We start from the raw sequence: 24,881 nt of genomic DNA, 5'->3' as shown, positions 1-24,881 counted from the left end.
GCCTAATTCCTTCCCCTCCTTCAGCTTTACTTAAAGAAAAAAGAATTAAAAATATCCAGTATCCCAGAGACTGTGACTCTTGCACCATCTCCACACTGCTGAAGAGGTTTGCTTCGAGTGACGTGTGATGCTCTCGGCTGCTTTTGTGAAACTGCCCTGCATGGCTGGTCATGGAGACGTGGAGGGGAGCACTGAGGTTTCACCTGCCAGCGAGGAGTGATGTTCCTCAGGGTCCTGCTGCACTCACATTGACCATCCTCAGCACATTTGCTCATCTCATTCATGGGCACCTGCCTGGGAAAGCACCGCCGACAGCACACCAAGCCTTACTGGAAGAGGTGTGAGCTACTGCTTGTGGGACTTGCCCCGTGAAGTTTAAATGGCTGAAAGTGCCCAGTGGTTTGTAGAATTAAGTCATAGAATCATAGAATGGTTTGGATTGGAAGGGACCTCAAAGCCTATCCAGTCCCACCCCCTGCCATGGGCTGGGACACCTCCCACTGGATCAGGGGCTCCAAGCCCCATCCAACCTGGCCTGGAACCCCTCCAGGGATGGGGCAGCCACCACTGCTCTGGGCAACCTGGGCCAGGACTCCCCACCCTCACAGCACAACATTTCTCCCCAAGATCTCATCTCAATCTCCCATCTTCCAGCTCAAAACCATTCCCCTCCTCCTCTTCCTGCACTCTCTGATCCAGAGCCCCTCCCCAGCTTTCCTGGAGCTCCTTTCAGCACTGGAAGCTGCTTCAAGGTCTCCCCACAGCCTTCTCTTCTCCAGGCTGAACAACCCCAACTCTCTCAGCCTGTCCTCATACAGGAGGTGCTCCAGCCCCTGGATCATCTCCATGGCCCCCTCTGGATTTGCTCCAACAGCTTTATGTCCTTCCTGTGTTGAGGACTCCAGAATTGGATGCAGGGCTCCAGGTGGAGTCTCATCAGAGCAGAACTGGTCCCACCACTTTGGATGCAGCCCAGGCCACGGTTGGTTTCTGGACTGCGCGTTTACACTGCCGGTTCATGTGCTTCTTCTCCCCCAGCACCCCAAGCCTTTCTCCTCAGGGCTGCTCGCAATCCATTCTCCATCCAGCCTGTGTCTGTGCTTGGGATTGCCCTGACCCAGGTGCAGGACCTCGCCTTGGCCTGGTTGAACTTCATGAAGTTAGCACAGTCCTGAGTTGGTAAAGAAGAAGCACATTTGGCTGCTGCCTAATGAGCTAAATATCCATCAGCTGACTTATAATGCCAGTGATATAAGAAATTATTTCATCTGTGCCTGGCAAACCGTGCAAGGAGGTGAAAAAGCGGCTCACAAACTCCAGCATCTAAAAAAGAAGGACCAAAAAAATCTCACTTCCAACGTCACAGAGCTCTGCTTGTATCAATCAAAGCCTTTCAAACCCTGTGGTTGTGATGTCTCATCAGTGACATCGCTTTGGCCACGCACACCGTGCCCGGGCAGTTGGCTCTGGTCTACGGGATGAATTACTTGGGAGCAGGAAGGCGGGCGCTGGCTGGTCTCGCAGGACTTGGCTCTTGTGACCAGTTTTGAAAACAAAAATATCCTGTTGTCTAAAGACATTGGCATCTCTACCACGTGCAATGTGTAGGCATTCTGAGAGCAGTGACTGTACAGCGGGTGCCTGGTGGGACCAGCACTCATCCCTTCATTATCTGGTCAGCTTGCAATGAGTTATAAAAGTGTAAATGATTTTAAAATTACTTATAGCTCTGAAGGAACGGCATTAATGCTTTTAACGAAACTATACGCGGTGCAGCTCTTTGCATTTCTTACAAGTGGTGTTAAAATTCACGCTATTAAAGATGAGACAAGACAGCATATGAGTTTCATTCCCACCACAGTTTCTTGTTCCACATTTGCAGTATTTTCAGCCTCCTCTGCCTCCTTTATGCTCGAGTTTGATTTCTCAGCTAAAAGAAACTGAATTAAACCCAAAATATGCCTCCACAGGGGCTGCTGCTGCACTCAGGCTCCTCACCATTGGTCCAGCAATTGGAGCTCGGCACTTTTCCTTGCGGGTAGATGGCGTGGGATTCACAGAGTGGTTGGGGTTGGAAGGGACCTCTGGAGCTCATCCAGTCTAACCCTTCTGCTACAGCAGGTTACCTCTAGCAGATTGCACAGGAACACATCCAGGCAGGGTCTGAATGCCTCCAGAGAAGGAGACTCCATCCCTTCCTGGGCAGCGTGTTCCGGTGCTCTGTCACCCGCACAGGAAAGAAATCTTTCCTTCTGTTTAGATGGAACTTCCAGTTCTCCAGTTCGTGTCCGTTGCCCCTTGTCCTGTTGCTGGGCTCCGTTGACAAGCGCCTGGTCCCATCCTCTTCAAACTCACCCCTTGGATATTGATAAGCATTGGTAAGGTCCCTTCTCAGCCTCATCATCTCCAGGCTAAACAGCCCCAGCTTGCTCAGCCTCTCCTCGTAACAGAGATGCTCCAGTCCCCTGATCACCTCCGTGGCCTCCGCTGGACTCTCTCCAGTTGTTCCTTGCCTTAAGCTGGGCAGCCCAGAACTGGGCACAAAGTTCCAGTGAGGACTGTAACGCAATGCCTTTAAAAAGTAATCAATAAAACCCCAATTGCTTTTGGGGACAGGGTCATTTACTGGATCCCGGCAGGGTTCCCCCCACTTTCCAGCAGACAAACAACTCAGCCTGGGATGTTGCTTGGAAAATCTTATTTTAGATTCATTTTTTATTCCCATGGTCAAATCTTCAGGACTGAGGCACGTTGTGAAATGGGTGAATCCTGAGCCCCTGGGCCAAAGTCTGGGAGAACAGTAAATAAGCAAGGGAGGAGCGGTGCCTTCGGCAGAGCTCCCTCTTCTTGTTTGGTTTCCATCAATCATTGATTTTTTTACAGTGGCCTTTTGAAATGGGAACAGAGCATCTAATGGTTTCTCTGAGCTCGTTGAGACACTGCTGGTTTGCTACAGGGAGGAGGAAAAACCGTGACTGAGGCACCTTCAGTAGAGAAGGGATGGGAAAGGTGAGACCCAACTGAGAACCTGAGGGTGTGAAGACATCTGAAACCTCCACCCACTAAAAAACAGCCTTATGAATCTGTAAATTCATTGTAGACAAGCTACGAAATCCAGACCCTCTCTAACCCCCTCTCTAACCAACAGAACCCCCTCCGCTATAAAACAGATGTTAAATTAAGAAAGCAGGACAGAGAGTGAAACGCACCACAGAAATCATCTACCACAGCTCTGTCTTTATGCAAAAAAATCGGGCACAAAAAGACAGAACTTCATTTCTTTTCCTTAAGAAAACAAGGAGTGCACCAGCAGAGGCAAATAATGAACCCAGCCTCCCGTGATCATACTTTTAAAACAAAAAATGAGAGCAGCCATCAATACACCACTTTTCCAGACTGCAATGGAGAGAGAGGGAACAGAAATGGCAAAATCATAGAATCACAGGACGCTTTGGGTTGGAAGGGACCTCAAAGCCCATCCAGTCCCACCCCCTGCCATGGGCAGGGACACCTCCCACTGGATCAGGGGCTCCAAGCCCCATCCAACCTGGCCTGGAACCCCTCCAGGGATGGGGCAGCCACCACTGCTCTGGGCAACCTGGGCCAGGGCCTCCCCACCCTCACAGCAAAACATTTCTCCCTAAGATCTTATCTCAATCTCTCCTTTTGCTCAGCATCCTGCATCCAACACCCCTGCCCGGCTACTCCGTTATCTCCAAATACATACACATAAATAGATGATTTATGGGCAATGCTCAGCACCATTTGACCTATTGCCATAGGACCCTGTTGAATTCTGTAGGTGCCTTCCCTAATACTAAGTTTTGTGTGTTCTCCCGCATTCAATCCTATAGGAATATTCTATTTTCCTGAGGAAAAATAAGACTTTCTCTGCCAGAACAGCACAGAAAGGTCAGAACTCCCCAGCCAACACACTGCTGATGCTTGCGAAATGAAATAAGGAATTTTCTTCACTCGTGTGGCCGGCAAGAATCTTTTGCCCTTAGCTCAGGGCTTTTGATTCCAAATACTTTGGGTTCCTTCGGGCAGAAATCCCTGCCTTGCTCTGCAGACGGCCTCTGACTAACCCGAGGCGAATGGAAAGCAGTTGCACTTGGGGTTTTTCTTTTGTGGTACGGACTTGCTGAGAGCCAGCAAGGACAACAGAAGCAAAGCAGTGGGGACCCCGATACGCACCGTGCACCTCAAATCAGCCTTTCCTATATGGCTGATGGGGCAAAAAGGCAGCTCCCTCCTCCCACCATCCGCTGTGCTGCTGTGCCTGCACAGCCCCAACCTGCAGCCGCTGCACCAGCAAGACACAGTCCCATTGGTCTGCACGGGGTGCCAATGGCCCACCCTGTGCAAGGACTTGAGAAACATGTCCTGCTTTGCCTAAAATACGTTATATATAGGTATAAAAAATGCTCAGATGCATATGTGTACTGCCTCCCGACGGAAGTGGTCACAGCACCAAGTCGGTCACAAGAAAAAACAGCCTCAAGTTGCACCAGGAGAGGTTTAGATTAGAAATTAGGAAAAATGTCTTTACTGAAAGATTAGTGAAGCCCTGGCAGAGGCTGCCCAGGGCAGTGGAGGAGTCTCCATCCCTGAGTCTCCATCCCTGGAAGGGTTCGAAAACCATATAGATGTTGTCCTTGAGGACACAGGTTTAGTAGGCACAGTGGGGTTGGGCTGATGGTTGAACTGGATGATCTTAGAGATCTTTTCCAGCCTCAACAGTGCTGGAACATATGCATGGAACATGATACTAAGCCTATCAGAGTTCAAGGAGGGTCTGGACAATGCTCGCACTCATATGGTTTAGTTTTATATAGTCCTGCAAGAAGCAGGGAGCTCCCACCCAGCCACTCTCTCATGCCCCTCCTGAACAGGACAGGGAAGAACAGAAGATGAGGAAAAAAGGTTGTGGGTCAAGATAAAGACAGGAGAAGCCCCATGGCCACCAAACCCCTGCTCCAGTGGCTGGAGGAGTGCCCAGCCATGGCACAGAGGCTCACAGCCCCTCTGGCACCCGCGTTGCCCCAGAACTTGAATTGCTCCAATTGTCCGAATTGTCTTTATCCGGCACGGCATCGCTGAGCCGCCCAGGACACGAGACAAGCAGCGCTGCTATTTCTCCTCCAGCGACTAAGAAAATGTGACTATGTGATCAACCCTCATGAATGCATCTGGGGAAGCCTGCCAGTGCCTGCATCTGATTTCTTGCCTAAACTCCAGCCAGCTTAACGCAACATCAGCTGGGAAGCTATAAAACATGAGACAAACAATGGAAGTCAATGCAACCAGCAAAACTGAACAGTAAACAGGCTGTGCTCTTTTATTTTCTGGATTAGAGAGCAGCTGGCCAGCATAGCCACAATTACCTCTGAATTCTTTGCACCCATTTGCTTATCTGCAAGCAGGGAAAAGGGAGATGAAAGCTGATTTCATGTAATGTAGGATTTGGTTTAAGTCCACTGTATATGACTTTAAATCAGATGAAAGACAGAAAAGTCACAAAAAAAAGAGACAGATGAAATGCTATTAACCCAAAAGACTGGAGAAAAAGCAAGTAGCAGAATGAAACTGATGTCTGGAGATGCTGGGGTTTACGGCTTAGCCAAAGACTGGCAGCAAGGGTAGCAGCGTGGATCGTTGCAGGAGTAAATGCCTGCAGTATGGAGCTAAAATTCACTGCACGTAACGCCACTTGGGGTGTTCTAAGGCAGGTAGCAAAGCTGGCAGAAAGCATGGTGCCACTTTTCCCTCCAGCAGATCTATTCTCACCCCAGGCATGAAAAGGACTATGCTGGATCTGGTCCTTTGGTCCCACAATGACAGGGATAAAGCCAAGCCACTCCGGCGGGAAGGCTGGGAGCCAAACGCCAAGCTTGCAGGAGGAGGGGATTTGAAACAGCCATCAGGGTCAGCTCACAAAGTGCCTGGCTGTCAGCAGCAGCTGATATAATCCCTGTCAGAGGCTGCCCAAAGGCCACTAAAATCCATTCCCATTCATTTCTCTCCCCTCTATTCTCCTTATAGAGCTTCTGCAAGACCCTGGCAGCAGCGCCCACTCAGTGCCATGTGTCCCCACAGGATAATTCCACGATAAGACACAGTCTCACCTCTGATACCACAAGCCCAAACGGGATTTCACCAAAACCAGCCACTGCTCCAGGTCTCACTCGCCTTGTGGAAGAGCGTCCTGCTTGCTCCCGACCCGAGCAATGAAACTCCCGACTCACAGCACTGCTGAACTTCACCTTTTGACACTTCAACAGGCAATTCCGTTCCCCACCGGCAGCATCGAGCGGCACCGGAGGAGACAGCGTGGCCGCAAGCACTGGCTCCAGGCAGACCTCGTCCTTCCCACCACAGCCACTGGCAGCTGAAGGGATCACGAATATTTGCAGAAGGGCTAAGCCCAGAGCTGGAGCCTGAATTCAGGCAGATCAGGAGGATCTCTGCACTTGGAGAACTGGCTCAGGACATGCATCGGGTGATCTCTTCCACCAGCTGCTATTTCTTCCCCACCCGCTTTTATAGGAGCTTGACAGCTCCCCTTGGCTTGGAGCACACTTATTATAGCGATTACTATGACCCATTTAAATTGCATTAAATAATTTCTCAGTTCATTGTCCTACAGAGATTAGTTACATATAAGCATATTTTAATGATTAACTCTTGGGCTCTGCTGAGGCCCCAGCAAATCACGCCGAATCCTTAGCCTCCCTCTGTCTCTCCCTCCCCTCCTGCCAGCTCCTCGCTTCACCACCAGCCCTGCGATATTTATGGTTTCCCTCAGAGCCTCCGGTCCTGGCCCGGTGCTGGAGGTAAGGCTCCAGCTCCCAGAGCTGCAGAAAGCCTGGGAAAAGGGCTGGAAGAAGCTCAAAGCCCAGAGTTCAAAGGGAAGAAGCAACATTTGGAGGTTAAATCATGAAGAAGCATGATTGTAGAGTCAATCACAGGCTTTGGGGTAAATCACAGGTTTTCTCAGTGCGTTGGGCACTAGAGATGAGCTGGAGTCCATGGCTGGACCTCACTCTCTCTTGTGAAACTCAGCAAGGTGCTGTGGGCAGTGAAGTTACCTGGGACATAATAGAATCACCAGGTTGGAAAAGACCTCTGAGACCATTGAGTCCAACCATACCTATCTGCCACTAAACCACAACCTTAAGTACCTCATCTATCCGTCTTTTAAACATCTCCAGGGATGCAGACTCCACCACCTCTCCGGGCAGCCTCTGTCAGTGCCCAACAACCCTTCCAGTGAAAACTTTTTTTCCTAATGTCCAGTGTGTCCCTCCCCTGGCACAGCTTGAGGCCATTCCCCCTTGTCCCATCACCTGCCGCTTGGCAGAAGAGCCCAGCCCTCACCTCCCTACAACCTCCTTTCAGGCAGTTGTAGGCAGTGATAAGGTCTCCCCTCACCTTCCTCTTCTCCAGAGTAAAGACATGAGCCAGGGCTGGAGCAGAACCTGGCCCTCACATGACTGATGGTGGCTGTGGTCCTTGCCCCTTGTCCCTTCCAGCAGGAGTTCAATTCAGGTCTGGATTCACCTTTTGAACCATCCCAAGAATTCCTGCACAGAGAAAAGACATAATAAAGCAGCAATTACTCATCCTTCTGTGCATAGATCCCTGGCCAAGCATCCTCTGCTTCCGCACCCACACCTTGTGTGGGCAAAGCACATCAACTCTGTGCATCCAGGCTGAGCAGGATAAACTGTGGTTCCCCAGGATAATATTGGACACTCGCACACTGCTCATCATCACGTGGGGATGGGTTATGCCCCAACACTGAAGCCACCCCAGAGCTCAGGAGAGCATCCCTGCCACTGGTTTGCGCTGATGGCAGCAAGCTCTGTGCCAGACCCCATCAGCCCTGCGTCCACCACAGCCCGCAGACAGTCTGATGCGATAACTGTGAATTTTGCTCTAAAGCCTTGCCGAGCGTTACATCATCTTCCTCCCTGAAATGGGAAATTCAAGCATTCACCACACCCTGCAATACTATAACAGGAGAGTGATTGTGAGACAAGCCCGTGGCCACCCCAGGAGCCAGGTGGAAGCTCCTGTGGTCGCTCTCCGCCAGATTTCTGGAGCAAGAGGAGCATAGAGTTGGGGAAGGGTTTAGAGGGGAACAGCGTGAGGAGCAGCTGAAGTCCCAAGGTCTGTTCAGCCTGGAGGAGACTGAGGGAAGACCTCATCGCACTCTGCACCTTCCTCATGTGGGGCAGAGGAGGAGCAGGAGCTGAGCTCTTCTCTCTGGTGACCAAGGACAGGAGCCAAGGGAATGGCAGGAAGCTGTGCCAGGGGAGGGTTAGGTTGGACGTGAGGAGAAGGTTCTTTCCCCAGAGGGTGGTGGAGCCCTGGAACTGCTCCCAGGGGAGCAGTCACGGTGCCAAGGCTGACAATATTCCAGAAGTGTTTGGCCAACAACCTCAGCCCCAGGGTGTGAATGTTGGGGTTGTCCTGTGCAGGGACAGGAGTTGGACTCAATGTGGGTCCCTTCCAACTCAGGACATTTGATGATTCTACATTTCCAGTGTAAGACCCACACTGCCTGAACCGCCTTCCCTGCTGGGGTCTCATCCATAACAACCCACAGCCAGGGGGTCCCGTCCAACCCAGCACAGCCCCACGGGGCTGGGAAAGAGGCAACATTCTGCCAAGCCCACGCCTGGGGCAGGATATTGCACAGGAAAAGGGAAGATGTTTAAATTGGCCTGAAGTGGCCCCTTTCCAGCCCCAGCCTGCGCACGGATGCTGCAGCGTGGGCAGCTGGAAGCAGCAGCATTTGGAGGTTTTATGGACTGTGCTGGGTGAAGAAGGAGCAAACCTGTTGGGAGGAGGTAGTTGGATCCCATTAGGTTTGAGCTGGAGGTTTTGGTGCTTCCTTTTCCCTCCCTCACAGCTCCACTCCAGCTGCTGCACCTCAAGGAAGCCTCTAGCGCTGCCCTGACACAGTGTTTTCTAAGGAAATCAGTGAACAATACAAAAGAGCAGGGGGAAAAAAACCCCAAATCCCTTTGCAGACCAATTTGCCAAGTGTCATCCAACCTGGCCTTGAACTCCTCCAGGGATGGGGCAGCCACCACTGCTCTGGGCAACCTGGGCCAGGGCCTCCCCACCCTCACAGCAAAACATTTCTCCCTAAGATCTCATCTCAATCTCCCCTCCTGCAGCTCAAAACCATTCCCCCTCATCCTCTCCCTGCATTCCCTGATCCAGAGCCTCTCCCCAGCTTTCCTGGAGCCCCTTTCAGCACTGGAAGCTGCTCTAAGGTCTCCCTGCAGCCTTCTATTGCAGTCCCACCCCAGGGCAGTCAGATAACTGAATACATCTAATTAACAATAACAAAAAACCAGCATTTTAAATCTGTTGATGAGTCATCTGAGCTCGGAGCAAGAGCTGATGTTTGAGTCCCAGCTGCCAATAAAGTACCCCTGGTTCATCCTGGCTGATGCCCTCCCTCTTCGATGGGTGGCATGGGGAAGCAGTAAACTTCAAGATCCTTTTCGACTTGGCAAAAAAATCTCTAGTCCAGCAAAGCACTTTTTTAAAAGCCTTTGGCGCATCTCCAGGGATTAACGTTCACTCTGTGTATAAATATATGCATATATAAAGTGTGGGAAGAGCCGGGAGAGCCCCCCTCGCCCCGCTCTCTGTGAACTGGATAATTTCCACAGCTCAGACTTTCTATTTTTGGATGCCTTTTTCTGGACAGTGCCTGGTCTGTGACAGAAAGGATGTGTTCCCCAGAACAGCCATCCTGGGACAGAGGAGCTCCGGGGACTGACATGGAGCAAGACGTGAGGTCAGGGAGCTGTGGTACCTCCAAGACAGCCACAATTTTTGGTCGAGGAGCAAAGGGCAAGCGCAGCCCCAGCTATGCTGTTCGCAGCACCCTCAGCTTCCCCCCGTAGCTCCTTTCCCAACTTCACTCTTTGCATCGAGTCCTTCCCAGTGATTTTTTTTCTGCTTTCCCATCTCTTTTCAGATGTTCTCTCACCCCATTTGGCTGATTCTCAGGCCAGCATTATTTTAATTATCTCTAAAGTTTAACAGCATCTCTGCTACCTCTGATTGCTGTTTCTATAATCACTAAAGTTAATAAAATAAAGAACATTAATGTAGAGTGTGATTAATTTAAGCAGCATGTGCAGGGAGAGTCTTGCTCATGTCAAGCAAAGGTTCTCGAGCCTTGACAAACGTTTCCTAAGTGCTTGCTGCATTTTTAGTTCTGCTTTGGCCACAGCTCTGATTTTTTCAGCACAAGCATTTCTTTTTGTTCAATAAAAACTTCACAGCACAATTTCTTTCTGTGGGAACAGAAAATATTTTCTCTGTCAACATCTTCGGCAGCTCCAACCTAAACAACGCTGCCATCAACTCCCTCCAGGATGCTGGCTGGATCCCAAACTGTGCCTCCGGAGCAGTCCTTTGCAAAGGGGACTAACGTGACTTTCCTCTCTCTGGGAAGGTTAGAAACCAGCACTCATGGTTTTAAGTGGTGCTTTGGGCTTCTTTAGCGCATTGCCATGGCTCATCTCGGGGTGTGGGGTTGGATGCATTCAAGCTGCTCTTGAAATATTTTAAAGAGCTTTAACATCACAAAGACACCCCGTTCCCTGCCTTGACCTGAACTCCTTCCCCGTTACAGGATCTCAGCCAGGAACAGGGATCCCAATCCATGATCTCACAGTGTGGCACCAGGAGCATTGGGTTCTCAAGAGGGTGGTGAGGAGCCAGCGTCCTGAGGGCAGGATCTCACCAGCCAAAGGCATCGCTCTCACAGGGAAGAGGTACAATGCCCATTTTGGTACTCCCTGTTCATTCCTCTTTGTGGCTTTGGAGCTGCTGCTCCCTGCCCCGCTCTTCCCACACCCCCCAACATCAGCTCTACTGCTCTGCTCACTTTGGGACACAAACTGGGTCTTCCCTACCAACACTTCAACACTTTGCCAATGTTGAAAGACCAGTTTTGGGTCTCCAAATTGCCCTTTGCAAACTCTCCTGCTGGGATAACACCAAGCGCTGCTCTCCTCACATTCTCCTTGAGTCACAGGATGCTCCTGCTCCTTTGTGCCACTGAGCTTGAGAGCAACGTCCCCGTAGGCCAGCTCAGGATCTGCTCCCACAATTGCATTTTAAACACAAGAGGAACCTGGGCCGATCAGGTTTCCAGCAGACACTGACCCTCTGCCATTCAACAAATTAAATCAACTGCTTCTCTGGAAAGCACAGCTTTCCCCTGCTGTAGGGGACACGGCCACTAGCCCATGGTGCTCAGCAGCCCATCCACAAGGGAATGCTTTCCTTTGTCTTCACGGCTTAGCCCCGTCCTTAGGCTCGACCTTGTGCCCAGTTCAAGAGCACAGATGTTTCATTAGAAAGTCATTTCATCAGAGTTCAACTCCCCGTTACCTCTGCTACAAACGATGTGAAAGATGAGCAGCGCATGCAGGACGTGCCTTTGTGGTGGGGTAATTCCCAGAGTACAAGACTGTGAAGTCTGGTTCTCCTTGCTCTATGAAATTCCTTACTCAGCTCCTGTAACGAACAACCTCTGTGGATTCTCTGCAGATATACAAATACACGGTCATGTCAGGACCATCAGCAGAGCCTGAGAGTACAGACATCACCCGTGTGGCCAGAAGGTAACAGGAGCGCTGCTGTGGGTGCAGCTGCCCCGGCACCGAGTCATGGATACCTCCACGCTGGTCTTTAAGTAGGGGGAATGCTAAGGGCTGCAGCCTCCTCAGCTCCATAGGTGTTAGAACAAAAGGATCCGCTATGTCAGGATGCACAGGAATCTCAAATGAGCCGTCAGGCAGCACTCCTGGTGTCAACCCAGAGCACCAGCCCTGCCTGTGCCCCATCGATTGCTCACCTGAGGGCTTCAGGAAGAAGATAACGGCCTTTGGCCAAAGGAGAAATCAAGGCAGGGAGAAGAGAAAGAACTTACTTGAAGCCACAGGCTGGTGCTAAAGCTGATGTTTACTGATTGAGTCTTGTTCCAAATCCATCATATAACTCTCCTCTCAATTCGCTGGTGGAGACCCAAGAGAAAGCTCTCAAGGTGGCAATGAGCTGTTGCAGACTGAAGTCAGCGTGTGCCCTGGAGCAAATTCCTGCTGCTCCCAGACCTGTCTTGGAGGCCATGTTTGGAGGGAGCAGAGAGAGCTGCAGGTAGATCCCCTCTTCACCTACACCTCACTACCCAGTGCTGCTCCATGCACCCGCCCTGCCGCACCAGCTCCCAGCTCCACATCTTCCACCCAGAGCTCATCTCCAGGAAGGGAAATAAATCCCTAAGGACAAGGAAGTGATCTCCTGGAACAGCAGGAGTGGAGTTTAGTGCCTGCCTGGTCACCGTGTCACCCTAAAGGAACAATAGCTGTTGCTCAGATTTAAATGTACGGCTTTATTTGTGTGGGTCAGAGCATGAGGAGGCAGCTGCTGCTGCCTGCTGAGCGGGAGCATCGCCCGCCTGCGCCGGAGAGGAGTCAGCTGAGATATTTCCATGAATCCATCTCAATTACCAGGAACTTTTCATAATCACAGATGTTCTTATCAGCGAGGCAAAGCTCAGGGGGAAGAGATGCTATCTGTTATTTAGACCAGCTGGTACAACTGCAAAAACCAGACACGTTTTCAGGCACAAAAGGTCTTCCTCGTCCTCCTTCTGCCGTCCGTCTCTGGAAACGGCCTGGCACGCCCTTCGCTCTGGGAGCTGGTACCAGGAACAGGCTGGAAACGGTTGGTTCTGGCTGGTGGATGGAAAATGAAGAAAGACAAGTGTGAAAAGCCCTGTCAGGACCAAGCCGAGGTGCACACAGGCTTCCCAGACTCCCTTTCCCCCTGCCAGAGCCTGCAGTGGTTCAGAAGCCAAACACCAGTAGCTCCCAGTTGAGACCGACACTTGAAAAGCCTGTGGCCTAACACAGGGAAGTGGGTTTCATGCCTTGGAAGCACAGCTTTTTCTGGGATACAGAACGTGCTGCTGACACGTTGCCGTGACAAAGAGCTGCCACTCTAGGGAGGCAGAGGCAATAAAAAGATTAATCAGGGAAAATGCAATAGAGAAAAATGCGTGCATTTCAAAACCAGGATCCCAAATAGTCCCAGTCTGGGTTGGCTTAATTCACTCATGGTTTGACTCAGCGGGGCTGAGCACCGCCAGCGTGGATGAATGGCTCTGTATTTCGTGCCAAATTCAAGGCAGTGGAGAAGCACCACAGACTAATGGAGCAACATTAAGCAAAACTCAAGAGAAAACCATGATTAAGATCACACTGAAACACCATCTCAACCCAGCAGCATCCTAGGACACATCCTTCATCCCAGAGAAGCCTCTTTTGGAATAGACTCAACTCCTGTCGTAACGGCACTGCACAGGACACTGCTAATGCTGAGCAGCTTCATCAACCGCAATTCCAGGCTCAAAAAACTGAGCAAACTGCAGGCACAACCCAAAATACTGCTGTGATGCTCACAAGACTCTCCTCTGCTCTCTTTTTCTGTCAACATCCCAGAAACAAAGCATTTGCACCTTCCAGAGCCCAAAGCATCCACCTGCACAGGAGCCATGCTGCACCAGGCATGGATGGAAAGAGGGATGAGGGAGAAAATCCCAACCTGCTGCATCCCAGCTCCTGAGAGCAGCCTTTGCCTCTGCGCTGAGCAAACAAAACCACCCTGAGCCCCACTGGGAGGAAGGCAAAGCAGAATGATGGAAACGTCAGATGGGAGCTCTGGAGATCACCGTGTCCTGGGTGCATCCAGCACAGCATCACCAGCGGGCCAGGGAGGGGATTGTCCCACTCTGCTCCGCACTGGGGCGGCTCCACCTTGAGCACTGGGGGCAGCTCTGGGTGACACAGGATAAAAAGGATCTAAAGCTACTGGAGAGCATCCAGAGGAGGGCATGGAGCTGGGGAAGAGGTTAGAGGGGAAGAGTACGAAGAACAGCTGAAGCCCCTGGGTCTGTTCAGCCTGGAGGAGACTGAGGGGAGACCTCATTGTGCTCTGCAGCTTCCTCACACGGGGAGGAGGAGGAGCAGGCGCTGAGCTCTTCTCTCTGGTGACCATGGACAGGAATCGAGGGAATGGCAGGAAGCTGTGCCAGGGGAGGGTTAGGTTAGACATGAGAAGGTTCTTCCCCCCGAGGGTGGTGGAGCCCTGGAACAGCTCCCAGGGAAGCAGTCACGGCACCAAGGCTGATAATATTCCAGAAGCACTTGGCCAAGACCCTCAGCCCCACAGTGTGAATGTTGGGGTTGTCCTGTGCAGGGACAGGAGTTGGACTCGATGGTCCTTGTGGGTCCCTTCCAAATCAGGAATTCTAGGGTTTTAGTCCAATCCCTCTCCTCAAGCAAGGTCAAGCAGATCTTCCCCCTTCAACTGTTAGTTGGGAGAAACATTCACAGCAGTTGAAGAGCAAAGGTCCCTTGCAATGCAAACCATTTAGTGATTCTATGAGTTGATGAAAGCTGACCTTCCTGGGCTTGAATTTATGAAAAGAGAAAACCTGAATATTTTAAAGTATTGAAACAGCAGAGGAATTCTGGCAGCTTCCTTCCCATTTGCCCCAGAGCAGCGCCAAGAGCACAAGAGCTGCCCCAAGCAGAGACGTCCATCAGCCAAGACCCAAACGCGCAATACATAGCATGAGGAACACATCAGAAATAAGAAAGCTACAAATCACACGCACTTCTTAGGCAGGAAGCGCTGGGTACTCTTGCCCTTTTCTTTCCAACATCATGGAGAAAGCTTTTAAGTGCCCAACAAGTGCAAACTTTTTCCGGCACACATGACACATCAGCCACTCTCCTCATGCCGTCTTCTCTCCTTCAAAAGAACAAGCAGACCACATTCATTGTGTTGAGTAACCGATGAGTTAAGAAAACAAAATGCAGCCTTGGGAGACAGGCACATCTTTTATGTAACATACAGGACACCAGAAAAATGGTATCACATAAGCAAAATGACACTCGCTTTTCATGAACCATTTCCGAGTCCTGGGTTTCCAAAGAACACGCGCGAAAGTAAACACCACAATGCGAAACCGGCTCTCGCAGCCGGAGGAACTCCTCACCTGTGTTTGAATGGTCAGAGAGCACAGACAGGAGGGTTAAAGATTTCTGGATGTAATGCAGATGTCAAAATCCTAGACACCTCCAAATTTGCTTAGTACTGCATTTTTAGGGAAATTACAGTTTATGGATCTTGCTTGAGACTGAACATGTTATCCGTGCATTTGCACAGGTTTAATGGATGTCTCCATCTGGAACTGATTGTGATAAAAAGGTGAAATACAACAGCAAGTGAGCAGGTTCCTGTACATGGTGCAACACACACACAACAGCAGACAGCAGGGATGCTGGCAAAAATCCATTAGGATAACAAATCTGCAATTCCTGAGATGGAACATCCAGCTCCAGAGATCTGCTGAAGTAGTCTTGCTGGCTAAGGATACTTGCGATCCACTTCCATCTGCTTTTCATGAGGTTAGAATATGCCTTGATAACTTAATTTTAGAAAAAGAAGACAAATGCAAATGTAAACACGTGCAGCCCAAGGTCACAGGATGTCAAACCCCGCCAGTGACTGTTGAGAGTAAAAATGCTGATTTTAAAAGGGATTGCACATCATTCCATGATATCATATACTCATCTCTTGTTCTACTGTCCATTTAGAGAGAAAATATATATCGATATACCACAAAACCCAAGCACTGTTCCCCTGTAATACTACACTTACCTTTAGCCTCCAGCCTTGGAATGCTTTTAATAAATACCTTTAAGAGGTAACAAATATATTTTCCAATAATTTCCTTTCCTCTCCAAAGGTCAAAGCAGCTTAAAATCCCACAGAAATGCATATTGAAAATCCCCCAGCCACTGAAGTTATCGCTCTGTTCATACACAGCACAATTACAGCACAGAAAGTGTCAATTCTTTGCATAAAACCACAAAATAAAACTATGACAGAGGATGGAAAAAAGTCAGATGTTCTGATTCATGGCATTATATCTTGTCTAGAAGCCACAAAATTCTCAGGATGTACTTTAAACTTTATTTCTATTTCCAGTACATTGTAAAAATTACAAAACAATGGTCTGCAGCCATAGCATAAACCCAATGCCACGAGTAACTCATGCATCTGGATCTATAGATGCACAAAAGACTCACTATAATCACCAATACTTTCAACATTAAACGCTTGATCCTGAAATCTTTCAGCAGATAACAGCTCAGTACACAGGAAATCCTGCTTCAACCAGGACTGACTCTCAATCTTCTAACCCAGATTAGGACTCCAGTGTTGACTCATTCATTTATTCCATGATCAGCAGCACATACGCAAGACTGATCTGTCTATATATAAATACGGGAACAACCATTCAAAAGGAAAATACACACCTCACACTTAAATGTTCTTCTGTTTGTATTCTAAGAACCTTAACATTTGAGTCCAGAGCCTCAACTGCTGTAAACTGCTCCAACTCAGCCGGTTTCAGTGGCAACAGGTTGATGTAGCTGATTTTTCTTACCAAGTACAGCGTGTCAGACACCCTCGAGAACAGTTCCCTACCAACAGATCCTCTCAATTCCATGATGCCTTGCACATCACTCTCTGTCCTGAGCCCTGAAAACAGCCCTTTGCACAAACAGCTCCAAAAGCTGCCTTTGTGCTGTAGAACCTACTCTGAAAACCAGTTGGGGAATTCAAAAGCATGTGAAAGCAATTATAATTATAGTACTGCTGTGATAATTAAAACCTTGCCAGCTGCATGTAAGCCTATTCAAATGTACAGCTGTTACGTGGGTAACAGAGAAAATACAAAAGCTTCAGATTCATAATTTCTCAGGTTGCTACAAACTCAGTTACTGCAATCCCTGTTTTATGACAAAATGCCAAAACAACAGTGTCCTTTTCCATGCTTTCTTGTAAACAATTGGTTCCCTCATCACCTCTGTGTAATAAAAATTGTTAACATATTTTACAATGATGTTCAATACAAGATTAAACTGGTACCGAGTGAAAAATAGAACAATATTAGATGATCACTCCTGCCAAAACTGCTGCCAGCTTTGGTGTGCGTGCCTCCTATGCTTGGTCACCTTTGTCTTCGGTTGCCATTGCTGAGTCTCGCTGCTGTTCTTCCGGATCCCCTGGAAGAATACTGGTGACAGTCTGGAGAAGTGACTCGATCTGCTCTTCTGTCAGCCTTTCCTCACTTTCTTCTACCATCTGCAGGGCAAAAAACAATCTATCGTAACCGTTAAATCCATACTTCTTTCCTCAGCTCCGAACACAAGGACTTAACTAATTGGGAAATACTACTTGATGGACACAAGGCGTAGTCTGAGCTCATTACAAAAGCATTTTACAAAGTGGAACTCTTAAAATATTGAAAAAAAGAAAGAAGAGCTCTATCGTTAACCACAACAATTGGCTCTCCATAATGAGAGCCTGCTTTCTTTATAATGAGGAAAACCACACACTCAAAACAGGCTCTCCTCCCTCATTTCTTCTTATAGCCTCTCAACCTCTCCAAGCCTGGAGAAGAGAAGGATCTAAGGAGACCTTAGAGCAGCTTCCAGTGCTTAAAGGGGCTCCAGGAAAGCTGGGGAAGGGCTCTGGATCAAGGAGAACAGGGACAGGACAAGGGGGAATGGTTTTGAGCAGAAAGCAGGGAGATTGAGATGATATCTTAAGGAGAAATGTTTTGCTGTGGGGAGGTCCTGGCCCAGGCTGCCCAGAGCAGTGGTGGATGCCCCATCCCTGGAGGGGTTCCAGGCCAGGTTGGATGGGGCTTGGAGCCCCCAATCCCATGGGAGGTGTCCCTGCCCATGGCAGGGATGGAACTGGATGGGCTGTAAGGTCCTTTCCAACCCAGACCAATCCATAATTCTATTGCGTACACATCAGGATGAAGAACCAGGTTTTGAATTTAGCTCACCTGCAGATCTGCCTTCCAGAGCTATTTTCCTAAGTTTCAGTGCTTTCATGTGAGAAGCGAAATGACAGAACCCGAGAGTGGTTCCCTGAACCTTGGTGTCTTACGCAGCACTGAGACTATCATCATTGGGCCATAAAAGCAGCCATCCAATCCCACAGCAGCCATACTTTACTGGAATTTACTTAAGTTATGAGATTCCTGAATATAAAAGCATATGAAGGCTCAGAAGCACATAAAACACACTGTCCCAAATTAACAATAAAATTCCATAAGATTAATTAGGGATGTACCCTCACTGTGGAGCTGTGGGAACTCTTATATCACTGCTACTGGTAAAAACAACTACCCTAATTTATAGGCAGCTGTTAAAAGGAAAAACTTGTCAGAGGACTGGAAAAGCAAGCCAAATGAACTCTTCAAACGCAAATGAAACCAATTAGGATTGTGGGGTTTGAGATTTTTTTCCTTAATACAAAGTTCTTTAAAATGTCCTTTGAAGAGCGGTGATTTATATTAATTATGGTTCCAAATCAGTGCAGGTTTAATCAGTTCTAGCTATCAATTGTCAGCAATCCAGAGGCATCTTGCCTTCTAAAAAGCAGTGGTCTAGTCAATTAACTTTTTTTTTTCCTATGAGCTCTCCTTGCACAATCTGATCATCATTCACCAGCCATCACCCACAGATATGTAACAAGAGGAAAGCGAGCCTGCTAGAATCCACTCATGGAGCAAAAGGCAGGCAGGGAACATCCATTTGGATTTGACAGCTGCTGGGGCCCATCCTGATCAAAGGATGAAATTCTCTGTGGAGCAGCTTTCAAACTACTGTTAGGTCAAGAACTGCTGCAGGACTCTGGCTTGAAAACCAGCCCTAGCTCTCAGTACCATCAGCTGTTACGCTGAACAAGTTAAGGTACACTAATAATCTCCCTAACACTGTGTAAGCAGCTGCCACAGCTCCTGAAGCCATACCAGATAACTGCCTGTTCTACTGCATTTCAGAGCTGAGCATCTCTGCAGCTTGACCAGCACACCTTGGAGCATCAACACTACACAATAAAGTACAGCACAGTGCGTAATGACTCCAATAACGCTGGCAAAGCCATCGCTCTACAGACAACCTAGACTATTAGGGTTTGTAGAGGATCATCAGCCTGGTTCTTGGACTATAGTGTTACTAATTACCATTACATTGAGCTTTAAAAGCGACAGCCCCATAGCAGCAGGAACCATACAAATACAAAGCTCCCATGCTTTGGACAGGCACTATCACCTAAGGCAGAATGATTTCTCCCTTAGTGGCCAAGCTCTCCTGCACTTGTTACCATCCTGCAGGTTTCTGATCTTCAGAAAAATGGCACCTTGCCTGGTTTAGGTTTGACTTATTGGATCACATGAAGCCCATCCCTGTTCCTTATTTAAGTTTTACCCCTTCCTATCCATCCCCCTTCCCCTTCTTCATAGAATCACAGAATGGTTTGGGTCAGAAGGGACCTCAAAGCCCATCCAGTTCCAGCCCTGCCATGGCCAGGGACACCTCCCACTGGATCAGGGGCTCCAAGCCCCATCCAACCTGGCCTGGAACCCCTCCAGGGATGGGGCAGCCACCACTGCTCTGGGCAACCTGGGCCAGGCCCTCCCCACCCTCACAGCAAAACATTTCTGCCCAAGATCTCATCTCAATCTCCCCTCTTGCAGCTCAAAACCATTCCCCTCATCCTGTCTCTGCCCTCCCTGATCCAGAGCCCCTCTCCAGCTTTTCTGTAGGCCCCCTTTAAATTCTTCTGCAACCATCTTCTCCTTTAGGTGTGCGCTTCAGAGAACCATAGTTAAACATAAGGATTCGATCAGAAATTAAACGGAGAGTGATCAGCATCAGCTCTTCTCCACTGCTGCATTTAAGGGAGAACATACGTGAGCATCTAATCACCACTTCTCACGTGCTCCCAAGGGCCAAATGAGTAACGCCCCAACTGCCAGCACGAACGTTCCTGGTGATGTCATTTGTGCTGGCTGAACGCACAGTCTGACAAAGTACAGATACAGCTCAGGACATTGACAGATGAGCTCTGGTGATTGCTCTGACAGCTTGAGGAATCACACTTCAACAGAGAGTTAATGAAAGAAAACAGTCTCTTGCGTTTCAGATGCTTTGGTGCTGTAATTGATGTCTCATTAGAGCATTGAGAAAAGCATCTTTAAAGAAAGGTGCTGGATATGGTGCTAAAGTGTGGGTAAAGCAGCTCCAAATTCCCTTCTGTTGACAGATCAGTAGTCTTTGCCAGAGGAAAGTGGTAGTTCCTTAAACTGTGTAGAGAATTCGTGAGCAGCTCACCTCGCAGTGCTTCAAGCTGTGCATCCTCCCTGCCAGCTCTCACACCAAGAATTAGCAACACACACAAATCTACACTTGGCAGGACAGACAGCTTACTACTCCTGCTGACGCCCCAGCACTATTTGGGGGTGATGCTATTCAACAGTTCAAAGGATGAAAAGCATAAGCTCTGAAAAATCAATGTTTTTCACTCTTCAGGGAAACAGTCTGAACAGTGACTTATGAAAACACAAGCAATTAGGAATCAGCAAAGCAGGATGCTGAAAGGAAAAACTCAGCAATTAGGCAGAGAGAGCATGTAGACAGAGACAAATGAAACTGTGCTAAAGTAAAACAGATATCAAGAGAAACAGAAGGTCCTTCAGAACCTTATTCTAGATTCAACAGATGTTCATAGATTCTTCTGATTTACAACTATAAGACAAAATAATTTAGCTACTAGAAAATAAGGTTACAATGCTCAGAAAAGAAATCACAGAATCACAGAACAGTTTGAGTTGGAAGGGACCTTAAAGATCATCCAGTACCAACCCCGGCCATGGGCAGGGACACCTCCCACTGGATCAGGGGCTCCAAGCCCCATCCAACCTGGCCTGGAACACCTCCAGGGATGGGGCAGCCACCACTGCTCTGGGCAACCTGGGCCAGGGCCTCCCCACCCTCAAAGCAAAACATTTCTCCCTAAGATCTCATCTCAATCTCCCGTCTTGCAGCTGAAAACTGTTTCCCCCTCATCCTGCCCCTGTGCTCCCTGATCCAGAGCCCCTCTCCAGCTTTCCTGGAGCCTCTTTCAGTACTGGAAGCTGCTCTAATTATGCATAAGAAAAAGCCTAAACGAAAAAAAAAGATACTCAAGTATCTACTTTTCCAGCAAGAATTTTACCAATATATGAAAAAATATCTATCAAAAAGCCTTGCTAACCTCTATCTTGCAACTGGCTGAAGCTGCTTGAGCAACAGACTGAAACCCTAAGCAGTCAGGAATGCAAAGTTTATATTAAGGAAAACAAAAATGCAAATGTTTTTAATAAGCGTATGACCTAAGATGTTGATGTTGGCAATGCCACATACCCAAAATGGAAACAGATTATCCTCCCAGATGATGCCATGTGCAAAGTGTAGGGTATCACCAAGCAAAGTGCCGCTGAGCTGTGTGTTTTCAACATTCAGAGGTTTGCACAAGTAACAGAATTGGACAGTGTTACAGCAACACAGCTGAGAGATGAAGCGCACCCTGATGTGCAGCAAGACAAGCACGGGCTTCTCCAGGCTTAGAGCAATGATTTTCTTGCAATGAACAAAAGAGAAAGACAGTGAGGCATGTGAGCTCAGAACAAATCACAGAGTCATGGAATGGTTTGGGTTGGAAGAGACCTCAAAGCCCATCCAGCTCCATTCCTCGCCATGGGCAGGGACACCTCCCACTGGATCAGGGGCTCCAAGCCCCATCCAACCTGGCCTGGAACCCCTCCAGGGATGGGGCAGCCACCACTGCTCTGGGCAACCTGGGCTTTGGATGCAGTCCAGGACACGGTTGGTTTCTGGGCTGCGAGCACACGTTGCCAGCTTATGTGGAGCTTCTCCTCCACCAGCACCTTAAGTCCTTCATCATCCTCACCGTGCTTCTTTGAAGCTTTCAATGCTGATTTTTATTTCATTTAGCTTCCTGAGTCATGACAGTATAACTGCAAGCGCTGAAGCATAAATAAAGCCACACTGAAGAACCCTACACATTCTGCAAGAACTGGGCAACTGTCTCCAGGGTAAGGAATATTTGATGGGTAACAAAGCTCAGCATCACCGAACAAAATAAGCTGTGGGTTAAAAGCTATTGTTTATTTGAATAATAAACTAAGAATCTTATTTAAAAAATAATCAGTAAACTACAGTGAAAAAGGAAATAGGGGTTCTGTTCACTTCCAAAGCTATCAAGCATGTAGTTTAACTCCAGTGTTAAGAGGTACAGATTTTATGAGACAATGTCTGCTATTCCCTCCTTCGAGCAGTAATTTGAAATTGCTGCGCACCAAATCTAACAGAAACAAAGCACATAAAAAAAGAAATAAAGTGAAAGACTGAATGATTGGATTAATGTCACTCGGAGATAATTACTGAGCACACAAAGTGGGAAGCAAAATACTTTGTTGAGAAATAATGTTTAAATACTCTACCATCTTCCATTCCCCAAAAGAATCGTTTCCATTAGTATTTTTTATTCAACATGAAAAGCCAATCTGCCAGGCTGGTTATGCAGAGCACATATCATGAGGTATGAAGCTCTCTGAAATAGAAATCCAGTTTTAAGAAGCACAGAATTAAAATCTGCTTTTCCATTCAGACAGAAGAATGTGGAATAATTTGTAAATTAGAAAAGATGATGCTTAATCTTCAGCCCAGCACGGTTCAGCATTACGTAAATCTGGACCAGTGTTGTGGTTATCAACATCCCTGTCTGATGGAATGGATCCAGAGGAAGCTACAAGGATGATCCAACGGCTGGAGCACCTTCCATGCGAGGACAGGCTGAGAGACTTGGGGTTGTTCAGCCTGGAGAAGAGAAGGCTCCGAGGAGATCTTAGAGCAGCTTCCAGTAGCCGAAGGCTTGGGGAGGGACTGCTTGCAAAGGCTTGTGGTGATAGGATGAGGGGAATGGGTATAAACTGCAGAGGGGCAGATTTAGACTAGACATAAGGAGGAATTTCTTCACTGTGAGGGTGGGGAGGCCCTGGCCCAGATTGCTCAGAGCAGTGGGGGCTGCCCCATCCCTGGAGGTGTTCCAGGCCAGGTTGGATGGGGCTTGGAGCCCCTGATCCAGTGGGAGGTGTCCCTGCCCATGGCAGGGGTTGGAACTGGATGATCGTTAAGGTCCCTTCCAACCCAAACTACTCTATGATTCTTCCTCCTTTGTGAATCCCTAAGCCAGGAAGAACAGATGTTAAAGATTAAAACAGGAGGCCAAGATAGCTGCAATGTGTACAGTGTTTTACCCTGTGGGATGTGAATTAGAATTTCATCTTCCTTTTGTTGCTATTGTTGTTTGGAAATAAATTCTGGCACACAATTCAAGAAAGAAAAATATGAACAACATAGCAATTTATGCAAAAAGACTCAAAAAAGAACCTGGGAGCAAAAGGTCACACCACCAATTTGCTTTTTAGCTTAAATATAATTTTATCAAAATTGATCTATAGTTTGCGTAAAAATAAAGACAGGGAATTCTACAGAGGGAAAGGCAAAAAAGCAAAATGCTGGAAAGGCAAAAAAAGCAACCAGCAGTAGTAAATATAACAATCATAAAACAGTTTGGGTTGGAAGGGACCTTAAAGCCCACCCAGTCCCATCCCTGCCATAGGCAGGGACACCTCCCACTGGCTCAGGGGCTCCAAGCCCCATCCAACCTGGCCTGGAACACCTCCAGGGATGGGGCAGCCACCACTGCTCTGGGCAACCTGGGCCAGGGCCTCCCCACCCTCACAGCAAAACACTTCTCCCTAAGATCTCATCTCAATCTCCCCTCTTGCAGCTTAAATTACATAATTATATAACTTATAACTGTCCTTTCCCATTCCTCTGCCCATCAGGTCAATGTGACTCCATTCCAGGAACAGGCAACACTGCATAAAAGTTTGAGACATCAAAACTGTTTGAGCAAGTGAGATACAGCGATGTGGCTTGTTTGTCATTTTGCTTAAAGCCGGCTTTTTCAAAAATAAGGTTGATTTGCCTACATTATATGAAGTGGTCATAAGGTTCCACCATCATTCTGATTTCAATTCCAGGAGTGACTCAAAGCTTCTGAGTGGCAGAGGCAAGTTCAATGAAAAGAGAATCACGGCAATTTTAGACCCGGTATTCACTTCTCTCATCCATGGGCTGCAGTGAATTAACTTGCCTGCGTGAAATCTCCGTTTGGGTAATCTTTTCACACCGACATCAAAGAAGAAAACACTGATAGCCTCCATGGCTCCACATTATTCTACATTCAAAGATTCAAAGAGAAGAGGTTTTCTTGTTCAAAGACGCTGCACTGCTAAAATCTATTTCCTCTGTCCCCACCAGAAAATCAAATGATTCAAAACAGCAATCAGAAAGCAGAATTGTTTCCTTGCTATTGCTCTTCGCCTCTGCATCTCACTAACAGAAACGGCCCGCAGTTTTCAAGCAGTTGGTGAGCTCAAACGACTCTGGTGTGCTCTGAAGGAGTAAGTGCACTGCAGTTTTGGGGAGGTTTAGTTTAACACAGTGTTAACAATCCATGTTATTATTTTACCGTAACACTAGTTCTGAAGAAACTTGTCCTGGGAATTACAGGGGTGTCGCAATAGAACAGAAGGAACTGCATCCCCAGGACTGCCCTGACAACACAAACTCAGGCTACTCCCCAAACATATGAATATCACATTTTTCACAAGTTGCTTTGGATGATTAGAGTTGGGTCACGTACCAGGGCTGACCATGAATTCAAACCTCATATTCTGGAAGTCTCAGCAATGAGTTCCATCTTTGACATTACCAACCTTGGAATGCCTCAAGTGCAATACTCTACAGAAACCTGATCTCTAATCTAAA

At 48.1% G+C, this 24,881-nt stretch overlaps 2 protein-coding genes across 4 annotated transcripts in view; both read right to left on the bottom strand.

Moving 5' to 3' along the window:
* TPST1 (tyrosylprotein sulfotransferase 1) overlaps window positions 1-7,398 on the bottom strand; it is a 49,846-nt gene extending 42,448 nt beyond the window's left edge. The window contains exon 1 of one of the 2 annotated variants that reach the window (XR_008453092.1): window positions 7,381-7,398. The gene's annotated coding sequence lies outside the window, so the exon portion shown is untranslated. Of the gene's footprint in view, window positions 1-6,128; window positions 6,511-7,380 lie in introns of those variants that run through there. The other variant, XR_008453091.1, reaches the window with a different exon arrangement.
* Window positions 7,399-16,636: 9,238 nt separating this feature from the next.
* Window positions 16,637-24,881, bottom strand: part of CRCP (CGRP receptor component) — a 34,150-nt gene continuing 25,905 nt past the window's right edge. For both annotated transcript variants that reach the window (XM_054084805.1, XM_054084806.1), the window contains one exon: window positions 16,637-17,265. In XM_054084805.1, the coding sequence (XP_053940780.1) occupies window positions 17,122-17,265 (144 nt within the window). In that variant the 3' untranslated portion in view covers window positions 16,637-17,121. The remainder of the gene's footprint in view (window positions 17,266-24,881) is intronic.

Source organism: Cuculus canorus, chromosome 20, assembly GCF_017976375.1.
Source record: "Cuculus canorus isolate bCucCan1 chromosome 20, bCucCan1.pri, whole genome shotgun sequence".
Lineage (NCBI taxonomy): Eukaryota > Metazoa > Chordata > Aves > Cuculiformes > Cuculidae > Cuculus > Cuculus canorus.
This window is presented reverse-complemented; position numbering and strand designations above follow the sequence as displayed.